This window comes from Anabrus simplex, chromosome 11 (genome assembly GCF_040414725.1).
Source record: "Anabrus simplex isolate iqAnaSimp1 chromosome 11, ASM4041472v1, whole genome shotgun sequence".
NCBI classification, from domain to species: Eukaryota; Metazoa; Arthropoda; class Insecta; order Orthoptera; family Tettigoniidae; genus Anabrus; species Anabrus simplex.
Genome location: NC_090275.1, coordinates 110,855,222 through 110,868,980, shown reverse-complemented (window position 1 = coordinate 110,868,980; position 13,759 = coordinate 110,855,222). Strand labels below are relative to the sequence as shown.

Here is a 13,759-nt window from a genome sequence, read left to right as displayed (position 1 = left end):
TTAATGGATCCGTGCTCAAAGTTAAAAATGACATTTGGCAGAAAATTTGTAGTGAATTCAATGTACATTATGACATTTTAGTCAACATACAATCAAGCAACTTAAACAACTGTATGAAAATCATCTCTTCTGTTTCTAAATCTTTCTGGAAAAGGCCTATCATATTCCAAATATTCAAGATACAGAAGTTCTGCATCTAATGCACCTGCCATATTTTGAGCTAACAGAGAATTTAATTGCTTGAACCTGGGCAGTTAAGTTAACTGAGAGTTTAACACATTGTTAGTCTAAACCAATGTAGATTAAATGCTAATTTGGTTAAGTTCACTGTTAAATTATTTTAACATGCAGTTAAATGTTAACCGAGGTTGAATAAACTGGGCCAAAAAACTATACCGTAAGTGAACAACAGTAACGAGTGGAGGGAAGGTGGCAAATCACAAATATTTTCACTTTCTGGGATAAGAGGCATACCTAAACAGGAATGCCCTGTCAGCATTCGCCGTCCATGTATTTCTTATGGAAAATACAGTAACACCCATCTGTGAAGATTTGAAATGAGCGCCAAGCACGCAAGCATCATGTGTGACAGCACAGGCAGGTGATCGCTCGCTGCAGGGTACCAGCCAAGGTCGAGTGACATCATGATCGAACGTTCCATTCCTTCGATTTCACTATATCCAGAACAGGGTGTCTGATCGTAATTTGAAGCACGTCATCTTGTAGGCCTAAATAACAAATATCCTGTACAAAATTTCAAGCAAATCGGCGGAAGGATGGCCGAGTTACGGAAGGTTAAAGAATCTCATATCAGCCTTGCCTGGCGACCTGTGGATATAAAAGGAGCCCGCTACCTCCATATAATTCAGTGTGTGTTTCATCGTGTCCAGCTGCCATGCCGTGCGGGCCAGCTGTGCGATTGTAGACTGTTATTCTGTCCGGCTGAGGGCCGATGGTAGAAGGTACGTGATACGGTTCGAGTGTCTAAGTGTCGAACATATACTTGTGTGAAGGAAATAAGTTGCCTCAGAAGACTTGTTCAATAGGAATACAAGTGATAGAATCTATTTAGCTGATCAATTTTTTTTTTTTTTTTTAACTTGTGAATTTCGTCTTGCAGAGACTGTGTTAATTTACTTTGTAAAGACTGTGTTAATTTACTTTGTAAAGACTGTGTCTCAGTGGGAAATTAATTTCTTTTGAAAGACTGTGTTTTATGTATTCCATAAAGACTGTACCTATTTTCTTCTCGAGAGACTGTGTAACTTACTTCGTAAAGACTGTGTCTTAGTGGAACTTAGTTTTCTTTTCACAAGACTGCGTGTTACAATTCATAAACTGTTCCGCTACGAGAACTTGGTTTCAAGTCACGTGACTGTACTGTGATAAATTAAAACTGTCTTCGTAGAAACCTTAATGTATTTCAAAGTTTATGTGTGCTAAAATATTGCATTCACTTTATCGTATTCATTACGAACATTACAAAAGACTGTGTCCGAGGGACTTGATTTATTCCTTTTCGTTGAACTGTGATTAAGTGAAGTTGCATATGGTTGAACCTCAAAGTCACAGAAAGGTCCAGATTTTGTGGAGCCTATAATTTCAAGTTCGTCAATGACTATTTCATGTACTGAACAGTGCTAAGTTTCACCATCATCACGGAACTGTGATTCTGAATTTATTTCTTCGAAGTATTTTTCATCTAACACTACTGACAGTGGAACTCGTGCAATTAACAAACAGTGTTGTGCCACAACCTTCAGTGCAGTGCTGGGAGGAGTTCTATGGTGAGGGGAGGAGTTCAGCGACGTGGGACGACGCCAATGCCAAGGGACAACGCCCTTCTCTACATCTTTCTGGACACTCAAACGCCAACTATTCATCTGTAAAGGTGATATGATTTATCTGTTTTTCTTGAATAAACTTCAAGTTCCACTTAATAAGAACTTATTGCACTACCCTTCTCTCTCTGACTCTCTGAGCATGGACCGTACATGCCCTGGCGTCAATCCATGTTCACCACTAAGCTAAAGTACGGGCGTTCCTGTTTCAATATCTCTAATATTATGCGGGATCTTTGTGGCCCTTAAAAGCCCCTTATTTAGCTGATATGAATGCGAAATATGTTTTGTGGCTTTACACATCCCTGACTGCTTCAGAACTTTCCAAACCATGGAAACAAACCAGGATACACAAAAAAATTCAAAGATAAGATTTATGATTCTTTCATTTTATAAATTAAAGCCTGCATGAGAACTTATGAATAACTGTGACTCACATAAATTAAAAATTAATTCTTGGGATCCAATAGGCTAAAAAAATTAGTACATCAATGGGTTAATATTTAACGAAAGAGCTCATAATTCTCTAGATTTTATTGAATAAAAACATCTTTGTTTTCTGAGAATGGTACATAGAAAGTGTTCATTTGAGCATAAAAGAATAGAAAAAGACATTCTACAAACAGCTCTTCACTTCAATGATGAAAGTACGAATTTGCATGGGGTTAAGGGTAACACTTAAGAGGTCCTCTGCAAAGTTAAGACGTTTTGACTTCTGCTTTATATGGCTACTCTCAAATACTTCATTTGTGTCTGCTTTCCAGATCAGCCTCGTCGAATCTGTCAGCCACTGGTTTGCACCTAGCGTCGTTTCTCGGAGAGAGAGGATGGTGAAGGCAGCGAAAAGTTTCTGCAACAAAATCATCAGAGAGAGAATTTTAAAATAAACAAAAAATAATAATTCTAAATTCAATATTCTATTGAAATATAGTTCAGCATGAAATTAACTCAAAATCAGCAGCAAAATCTCCTGCACAAAAGAATTTAAGTACCTCTGTGAATGGATCACAGAAAATGGCAATGATAATTAAAAGCTATACATTTGACACTCCAGAAAAAGGGAACTGTTTTTCAATCAACAAAAAACAACAAACAGAAAATGTCTCTCTTTGAACTGCAAACCCGATATCATACAGAAGTAACGAAACTAGAAGCACTCTATGCATCAGAGACGCCTAATCTGAAACATAAAACACTAAAAAATCAATTAGAAGTTAAAGAAAGTCAAATGAAAAAAATTCTAGGAGCAAGAACCAAAGATGGAGTACGTTACCTTAAATCCAATGCAGAAATCTACAAACAAAGCCTTAAAATCACAGATACAATGCACATGCAAAGAACCAAATTTCTGGGAAACCTACAAAGAATGAACACAAGCAGACTATCAAACAAAATGCTCAGAAAAACAAGACTACTATAGTAATTGGTGGAAGCAAGCAGAAATAGACCTTCAAGAAATAGGATCACCATCTCCACAGGACTGAGATGCAATCAGAAAGATCACATAAATATAGGGTTTCAAGGAAGAAGAGAGAAAGACACCGTGACATACATGCTCGGAGCTTGTTGAATATGAAAGAACATTGGGTTAAAAGGAAAGCCAAAAAAAAAAAAAATGCCAATTCCACATGGTCCTAAGCAACCCATCTATGAAGAGAAGAAATATATAAAATATATATTTATCATTTGTACTGTGCTGAAACTAGCTGGAAGCTTGAAAAGAGGTACAGAGAGATTGATACAAAGAGTAAAGTGATGGCAATGGAGAAATAAGAGAGAAAATGTAGAACTGCACCAGGTGAATCATTTTAAGTATTCTTCCAGGATGGAGGTACACTACCTGAAACTAAATCAAGGAGCAGCAAAGCTAATGCCCTAAGCTCACAGTAGTGATCCATGGAATCTGCAAAAGTTTCTTGGATGAAAGTATCTTTACATCTGTGTGTTTTCAGACCCCTTTGTCGTATGGGAGTGAAAGCTGGGTGGACTCAGAACTAACAGACATGAAGGTAGCAAGAATGATCGCTGGTACAAATATGTGGGAACAATGGCAGGAGGAAAATGATGAGATTAAGCTTAAGTTAGGAATGAACTCTATGGGTGAAGCTGTATGCATATACCAGATTCGATGATGGGATCATGTGCGCAAATAAAAGAGGATAGATTACCTAGGAGAGTAATGTTCTCTGTCATGGAGAGTAGTGAAGTAGGTGATCAAGATGATGGCAGTTTTTAAGAAGAAGTAGAAGAAGAAAGCCCTACCCCAGGTGGTACGTTGGAACACTGCTCTATGCAATCCATCGGGACCTAGGGTTTTGGCGAGTCCCAGCATCTCTGAGAAAGACAAGTCAGAGAGTCTTGAAATACCTTCCAAACTCAAATTCTAGATGAAGAGTCTTGAAATACCTTCCAAACTCAAATTCTAGATGAACTATTTCATTTATTCTTTTACAATTTGCTTTACGTCACACCGACACAGACAGGTCTTACGGCAACAATGAAATAAAGAAGGGCTAGAAGTGGGAAGGAAGCATATGTGGTCTTAATTAAGGTACATCCCCACCACTTGCCTGGTGTGAAAATGGGAAACCATGAAATACCATCTTCCGGCCTACCGACATTGGCAAAAAGAATTAGAAAAAATCTGGACAAAACCCAAATCCAGATCCCAGCCTACAAGAGACCAGATTCCTGCGTGAAAACAACATGGGCACCAATCACTAGAGAGTATTCAAAGAGAAGCCAACAGTAAGAACCACCACCAACATGCCTCTGCTCGGGTGAAAGAGGGGCTGAGTTTTCCCAACAGTTGTGTATGTCAAGTGAGCGGCCTGCAGTAGTCAGAAACAAATCCAATGTAATTGGTTTGTTATTGGAAATTATACATTTTCCAGCTAACTCATTCTTAGTTGCCAGCATTTTGCCCCTTGTGCCAATTTGGACTCATCAGTTGGAAAATTTATAATATCCAATAATGGACCAATTAAGCTGGAATATGAATTTAATCATTCAAGACAAATATTTTAAGTTTCCCATGGGAATCAAATCTATATCATTATCAGAAGCATGTCCATGTTGTATTAAAGTGTATGCCAACTTGGGAACAAAAAAGTAACTAGAGTGGTAAGAGACTAAAACAGAACTAACAAGAGGACTATGGATAAATACAATTAAGACAATTTATTTATTTTACATTTTACAGCCTATGTTGGACCATTCTAGTCAATTATACAAAGGATTTCTTTATTTCCTATCTGCTCAATATTCTTTCATTCTGAGAGATGCTGCCTTCCTTTGTTCTAATGAAAATAACCTCTCGTTAGACCTTTTATTGAGAGAGAGAGAGAGAGAGTATGAGTGTATGTGTGTCTCTCTCTCTCTCTTTCTTTTGAAGTATCTTAATTTTTTCTGTTTTGTTTTTGAGTTTGTCTATTGTTATTTGAAGATCAATATTAATTACTATAGAAATAAAAGACAATACAATGGTGATAATTAACAAATTGAATTAATATACAGACAGATGAAATGTCGCATGGCTTTTAGTGCCGGGATATCCCAGGACGGGTTCGGCTCGCCATGTGCAGGTCTTTCTATTTGACACCCGTAGGTGACCTGCGCGTCGTGATGAGGATGAAATGATGATGAAGACAACACATACACCCAGCCCCGTGCCATTGGAATTAACTAATTAAGGTTAAAATCCCCGACCCGGCCGGGAATCGAATCCGGGACCCTCTGAACCGAAGGCCAGTACGCTGACCGTTCAGCCAACGAGTCGGACTACAGACAGATTATACAAGGTAAATAACAAATAAAACTTAAAATCTTGGAAATAGAACCAGCTTTTGGGTAGTCAGGCCATGTGCGTTCTCAGAGTTTCACCCAGACGTGCCATTTGGGCTCATCAGATGGATTGGCACGCCCCTCCAAGACCCTGCTTAGCAGTGGCAGACCAACTGTGTGGTCCCGCCATGTAAGCAAACAGGAATTGCTAACCTGCTAAAGGAGAAGTGAATTCTCCATTCTCAAAAATATGTACTCCCCATGGAGATACAATTCCAAAAAATTTGCTAACACGGTGGGACCACGCTGTTGGTCTGCCCCTGCTAAGCAGAGTCTTGGAGTGGCGTGCCAATCCAACTGATGAGCCCAAATGGCACATCTTGTCAAAACTCTGCAAACACACATGGCCTAACCACCCAAAAGCTGGTTCTATTCCCAAGATTTTAAGACCTGTGGCCATGAAAGATATTTTTGGAACACACAAAACTAATTTTATACTAGAAGTTTCAAGTTAAATCAGCAAAGACGGTACTAGGAAAGCAGATAACTTGGATGAGAGAGAGTTTTTTAACTAGGTCAACTATGAAATTAAACGGGAAAAACGATAATTTGGTGTTCACATTAAAGGCGAATGTTGTCTTCTGTGTGGTGATGGGTTTTTTTTCCTTCAGATTATAACCTCAAACTATTATAACTGAAACTATTATAATTTGGTGACAGATCCTGAATAAAGATGATCAAAAAACAAGAATGAAAAATCCTCAGGAAAATATTAGGACCAAAGTGCAAAAATGGAATTTGGATGAAAAGAAATCACATGAAATCTATCAAGTTCCAGAAAAAAATCACAGACACAATCAGGAAATGATGGTTGGATCTCCAGTAAATATTACTGCTTGTAAATAATAGTTCTTTAATTTAAAAATGATATTATTAACAATAAAATCATCACACCAACATTTTATAGCTTGGGTTGGGCATTAAAGGCAAAGAGAAAAGACGGGCACTGGAGTGTTAAACCTTTCTGCATTTTCCCTGTTTGATTTTGTAATGATAATTCTATAGGCAAAAATTCTGCTCTTCCAGCCAACTGTTACCTAGATGATACTCGTCACTGGCAGCAACTAGTTGCAAGTTTGCTGTCGACTGGCTGAAAACTATCTGCTGGCAGCAAGTTTCCCAGACTAACAGGGCCTTAACTTTTCCAGAAAGTAGCCTTTACTGAGCAAATGTTTGTTATGTGTGATAACAAGTGTGTAATTACTGCATATTTCAACTGTTTTTTGTTCATTATAAAGGACATTTTCAGTATGTATGTATGTATGTATGTGTATTTTATTGATTTTTTCCAGGGGCCAATGTTAGGCTCCTTTAAACAAACATCATCATCATCATCATCATCATCATCATCTTTATTGATCTTCCCATATCTTCCCATTAAACCAAATTTTTGCTATCCTGGATCAGCTCCAGTCCCAACTGATTCAGCATCACAAGGTTCTAAAGTACTTATTTTATATTTATTCAACTGGGCAGCAGCAAGCCTTTGGTATAAATTTAAGTGAAAGGTGAAAATGGCTGTATACTCACCCTGAGGCTAACTGTGGCTGGACGTGAGAGTGTAGGATCATCCTTGATCTCCATAATGTGCTCAAGACGTAGCAGCAAACTGTTACCCTTCCACGGCTCCAAAGTGAGAATCTGAACGTTAGGAGGTAGGGCGACATTCAGACCGTAGTACTGGAACCAAAGAAAGGGAAGGTGTACTATTGAGATTGACAGAGGTATTTGTGACAGTGCTAAGGAAGTACCTGTATTTCTTGCCTATAACAGAAGCCAGGTAAGGACTCTAGAACTACAGTATGCTGGAAACTGTGATGTTAATTTTAAGCTATTTATGTTCCTGTACTTTCAGATGGCACATTTTTCTTCATGGCTCACTTGGGGTACTAACTGTCTGAAGTTCTGTCTGACCTTGTCTGGCCTCGCTGTGAATTGCTTTACTTCTTCTGTTTTGGTGATAGTTCCCTTTCATCATTTTAAACAACAGAGCTGTAAAAGATTATTACTTTTAAGTTTCTTCTCTATCAGGCACATTTGTTTTTCTGTTCACCCTGTTGGACTTAATTTTATTGTTCTCATGTCTTGCCTACAGGTTTTGTCTAGTCATGTAATTTACGTTTATGTTCACCTTCCAGACTGGTTATTTAAGAGTGTAATTTCTTTATCAATTGGGGATTTTCCCCTGTCTTATCTCATTATGACTCTTGTGTGACCTTCAGACTTAGCATGCTTTGACCTCCTGAATTTATATTCTACATTCTATTTCCTTATTACATTAGTTCTGGGATGGTTTAATACATGTTTTGCCCTATACTTAACTGTAACTTAACTATTCTGAAAACCCCTCTTAACTGATTTTTTTAAAAGACCGAATTCTCATCATGTGATTCTTATTAATCTGTTTATGTTTCTTTAACAGGTTTTATGTAGAACAATATATCACCACTTATACATTCCTGGAATTTACATTTTCTGCCAGTATACAACATTTTTTCTTGATCCCTTCAGTATCCCCATGTTCACAATGCAAATCAATCCTCGCATTTATATCAATGAAATTTTGAATTTAGCCCTTCAGGCAACCAACTCAATGTTGAAAAAATCCACGGGATATGAGCTACTAATTTTAGGTGAATAAAATTCTTTATTTATTCCTAAAAATTGCAATCGTTTTCTTAATCATCGTTATCCAGTTGATTAGATTAGCAGTTTGCCTTTTCCTACCACTATGAGCACTAATGTGAGTCAATGCACAGTTTCACTTAAGCCCTTATAACTACATTCAGTTTGGACAATTTTCAAGCAATCAAAAACACCCAACGAAGGAACACATTACAGAAAGAATATTATGTAAATAAGTTAATTTGGCTAGAATTTGAATAAAAAAGAAAACGAGTAAAGAAACAAGCGATTTTAGGCTGTTTTTCGGAACTGCATTTAGGCCAAAACTTTCAGCACAATTGAGGAAATTGTTTAATTTTTATGTTTTTTGTACTGAGACTCCTACTTTGTTTGCTAAGAAATTTTTCAATATTAAGAAATACTCGGGCTGCAGAAGTGTCGCTGTCAAGCGGGTGATCACCACCAAAGCGGAGTTGACCTGTGTTGAAGGCAAGTGCAGGACCACACCACGTGCCATGTGGTGGTCTGTGTTCGCTCAGCTGATTGTATCTTTGCTGTATTGTCGCTCTTGCAGTCCATCCCGCTGCACTGCCAAGCAAGTTTTTTTTCTTGTTTCTAACTTGCCCAGAAATGGACCAAACAAGGAGAAGATGTTTTTCAATGGAGAAAGGGTTACAAATCCTCACACACATACAAGATCATCGAGGAACACACGTTGAACTTGCAAAAAACTTAAGAGTTATCAATTTCCATGCTGTACATGATCTTATAAAATAAAGATACAATAATGGAAGCTGTGAATGAAAGTGAACCAACGTTTGCAATGTATAGCAGATGTGGAGAGCTGAAGGAAATAATGAACTGGTTCTAGACCACAGGTGCTTCCAACAACAGACAATCATTGATCTGCATTTAGGATAGTCGCCCAAGATTCCCTGTCAATTATTTACCCAGTCTTTTCTTAAATAATTTCAAAAAACATAGAAATATATCAAACATTTCCCTTGATAAGCAATTCCAATACCTAATTCCTCTTGCTATAAATTAATATTTGCCCCAATTTGTCCTCTTGAATTCCGACTGTCTCTACACTTACAGCTCGGAACATACCGTTTAGAGAGACTTACAATAACTGAAAATCTTCCACCTTTTTGATACTTTTTATTTGCTTTTTAGCAAATTATTAATTATAAACAGTACATGTTTCATTCTCACTTGAGAACATCTTCAGCTGTTGTTAAGCTTAGGTGAATCGCTAAGTTTCTGAATACATTATTATACTAGACGTAAAGCAGCTTCAAACATTCCCCCTCCAGGGTCATGGTAGAATTGGAGTCTAGCAACAGTAAGGTATGGAACCATTTTATACATTCAGTTATTAAGTAAAGACACATGTTTTCATTTCAAAAAAATAAATTCCTATTTTCCTCATTTCATTTCAGAAACTGAGACGAAGCTCCCTTCTCAAAAAATGACTGGCAATCAGCTTCAAAGTTCCTCATTAGACTCAATTTAGGGCACATTAAGCAAGCTCAAAATAAATAACAGCCTACCTTGAAGGAGTGAAAGAAATGAACATTCAATAATAATTAGAACAGTGTCAAGAAGCCAATCATATTTTTAAAAACCTTTTAAGTGGAGGACAAACAGATATTTTTAGTGTAACAGAGTTGAAACTTTTAACAACTATTCCAATGAATAGATATAGTTTTTAAGCAGGCTAACTATGTATTCATCCTGTCTCATTTCATCAACCCATTAACTCCCACATTGTTTCAACATCATTTTAATTTAATTTATATTCAAATAGTCTTTAAGAGGAACAATATACCTGAAAATAATGTATTCAGAAACTTAGCGATTCACGTAAGCTTAACAACAGCTGAAGATTTTCTCAAGTGAGAACGCAACATGTACTGTTTATAATTAATAATTTGCTAAAAAGCAAATAAAAAGTATCAAAGAGGTGGAAGGTTTTCAATTATTGTAAGTCTCTGTGATTAGAATTTGATACGGAAAATGAAGCTGATTACTTGCAAACATACCGTTTAGTCGAGCAGCTTGTCTACTTCCTTCCAAATCTTTCGAGCCCAAAGTTTGCAATAGTTTTGTAACTACTCTTTTGTCAGAATCACCTAGAACAAATCGTGCTGCTTTGCTATTGATCTTTTCCAGTTCTTGTGTCAAAGGTGAGGGTCCAATACTCTGATAGGGATCTCACCACAGGCTTGTAAGCCCTTCCCTAATAACCATATGAAGAGATCTGCAACTTTTATTTACATGCTCGTTCCAATGCGATTACCCCAATGAAGATCTTTCCTTATCTTTTCCTTTGAGCTACTATCATCTGCCTTGTGCCCCCCCCCCCCCCCCTCTCTCTCTCTCTCTGCCTTCCTGATCATCATACAACTTTTTCTTTATCAATGGCTAAAATATAGAAATTTTGTCAACAGAATACTTAAGGCAGTAAAAAATAAACCATCCACTAAATTAGTCAGAGATTCAAAAGAAAAAATAACTTCCTTACATTTACTTATAACAATATTTTTCAAGTAACTGTTATCTTTAAAACACTTAACTTCAGCATAGCTTTCAGAACTAACAATATCAATTGTAAATTTTTCAACAAAAAAACCCCACACAATCAGAACCTACCATAATAATGATAAATATTCTGATTCTAGTATTTACAAACTCAAATGCACATAATGTAACTCTAGCTATACAGTACAGGTCGAACAGGAAGGAACTTTCATATAAGTTATCAAGAACACACAAACGCCAAAAAGTACAATAAATTTTCGGGCCATGAATAAACATAGAACAAGTTTCACTCACAGTTTTACTTTTATCAAACAAGATTTAGCAATCCTCCATAAAATGCAGAAAGGTACTTTAATGAACATTTATGAAAACATTCACATACTATTAGATCAAAGAAATAATGAAGGCTTAGTTTACCATGCTTTTAATTATCCCTTTTACGTAGAGAGTTGAACAGGGAACTAAAGTTATAGGATATGGCCAGATTTAATGGATTTAATATTGATACAGTTAATAAAATCATAGGAAAAATAAGAAATAAGCAACTTTCCAAACTAATTCCGGAGAAACAGAAAAAATATAAGTTTGCAACCTTTACCTACAGCAACCCAGGGATCTGTCATGTATCAAACTTATTTAAAAAATATGATTTTCAGATGTCTTTTTCAACCCATAACACCAACCAAGGCAAATTTTAAAATCATAATTGTGTTAATTACAATAAAGATCATTATTCTGATTCTGTTATTTATAGACTCACCTGTGCCCAATGTAAAGCTTCTTACATTGGGCAAACAGGTAGAAGTTTTTTTAACCACATACATGAAACATGTCAACGCTAATAAACATTGCAAATTTTCTGCTATGAGTATTCACATGGAAGAGACAGGATTGACCAGGATTTGACCATTTTAAAGAAAGGCAACAAAGGCAGTATAATGAACGTGTTAGAATATACCTACATATTTCTGGATCAATTTTTTAACAGTGACCACAATTTGAATGACATGATAGAGAACAAAAATCCACTCTACAACCAAATCCAACATTTCCTCAAGTTATTAGGGGTAGAGAAAGATATATTTCAAACAGTAAACAAATCCCCACCTCCAATCGTCTCGCTCACTAACAAGTATCCCTCCCCGACTACTGCAGTTTCCCCATCCTTCCCTCCCCACCCCTGTTCATTCTCCTATGTAGATTGTAATACACAGATACAACACAAGACAAAAAGCAATAGCCAGTAAGATAGGGCACATCACCTAAAGAGAGTTAGCTGCAAGAGAGAAAGTAAGGGAGTAAGTCAGACCAATCTATCTCTCCAATTAATATCTATTTCTGGATCCTTACATGCTCTTCATTCAGTTTGTTCTTCTTTTTCTTCTTTCAGACTTCTAATAACATTATTCACTACACATTTCATTTAGCAACGCCAAATAAGGTCCAAGTTTTTCTTCAGAGATAACCTTGAGAATCTCTTCTGTTACAGCAAATAAATACAACAAAAGCAGCCCTACTTCAATGATCCTTAAACTTTGCAAGATTTGCAAAGAAAACCTGTGTTAAGCTGCCAACTTAAAAAAAAAAAATCAGTGCACATATTGCCAGACTCTTTTACATAGGTAGATTTTTAAAACAAAAATGATAAATAAAAAGTGTGTATACTATTTTTATATTGCATTTTTTTTAGACAAGGGCAACACAAATTGTTTAAAAACCATTTATAATGGACAGAACATTGTTAATAGCCTAAGAAAATATCTTACAAAGGAAGGGCATGTACTGGGGAATCATGTATCTTATGTAAATTTTGCACACACGTTAAATGAGCCACGAATAACACAACGACCAAAACATTTTGTTCAGAAATTAATTTATACGACCTACAGAAAGCCTTAAAGTTTGCATGTTTGAATTGGCATGCTTGGCTAAGGAAGACTGCAGTGCGTGCTGGGTTCGCTTGTCAACAGGCTGCTACTCCATACCCTACCCGCAACTCACACTGTCCAACAGCTGATCTCAGGCCACACTGACATACGCTTAAAAAGGAAGGCTGTTCAATACTAGAGAAGTGGTAAGCGGGGTGAGTTTTCATTTTCATTGGCGAAAAAAAAAGTTCCATCTTGTCAAAACTAAAAAAGATTTATATTTCTGAGAAAAGCAAGTAATGAACAGTGGGACGCACTGTGACAAATTGAGGGAAATAGAACATACTTACAGGAAAAAGCAACACATCAATTTTGCCCATCAAAATAATGAAATAATTCCTGGTGTGACCATCCAACAGTGGGCTATGCAAGTTGTTCATGGAGAACAATGCACGGGGTTTAAAGCATGCCACATGTGCGCACGTAACTTTAAAAAGTGCAATAGTACTGTGTAGTGGAAAATAACATCTTTAATGACAAAAAAGCAGACCAACAAAGAAGTAGAAACCATGGCAGAAGCAGAAATATTTGTAGAAGAAGTTAAATCTGTTATAGAGTTCTACAGCCCTGAAAACATGTGTAACAGTGATCAGAGTGGGTTCAGTCTGGATGTGTACGGGAAGGACACTGAATATAAAAAGGAAAAAATCAGTGACCGCCGCAATGCAATCTGTGGTGTCCACCAACCACAGTTAAGCCATAATGCCGAGAGTTACTGCAAGCGGCAAACTTATGGGGTCTTTATGCATCACATTAAAAGAGTCGAAAGGTGTGTTTCAGAAGACAGTGAAAAAGAACATGTTTTCTGAGAGGACTGTTTTTATCATTAGTTTATTTAAAATTCTTGAATAAAGGAAAGAATAATATAATAAATTTGATAATTCGGATGAGATGTTCATTTGATATTCTTTAGAAAGGGAACATGTCTTTCATGTGGCCTTGTTATATGGTTGCCATATATCAATTTAAGAGGACGAC

The 13,759-nt window shown here is 36.7% G+C and overlaps 1 protein-coding gene across 1 annotated transcript in view; it reads right to left on the bottom strand.

Moving 5' to 3' along the window:
* Positions 1 to 2,337: 2,337 nt before the first annotated feature.
* Positions 2,338 to 13,759, bottom strand: part of LOC136883302 (lysosomal alpha-mannosidase) — a 220,842-nt gene continuing 209,420 nt past the window's right edge. Inside the window, exons 16-17 of the mRNA XM_067155536.2 lie at positions 7,215 to 7,364; positions 2,338 to 2,691 (exon numbers count right to left, since the gene is read on the bottom strand). Of these exons, the coding sequence (XP_067011637.2) occupies positions 2,458 to 2,691; positions 7,215 to 7,364 (384 nt within the window). The 3' untranslated portion in view covers positions 2,338 to 2,457. The remainder of the gene's footprint in view (positions 2,692 to 7,214; positions 7,365 to 13,759) is intronic.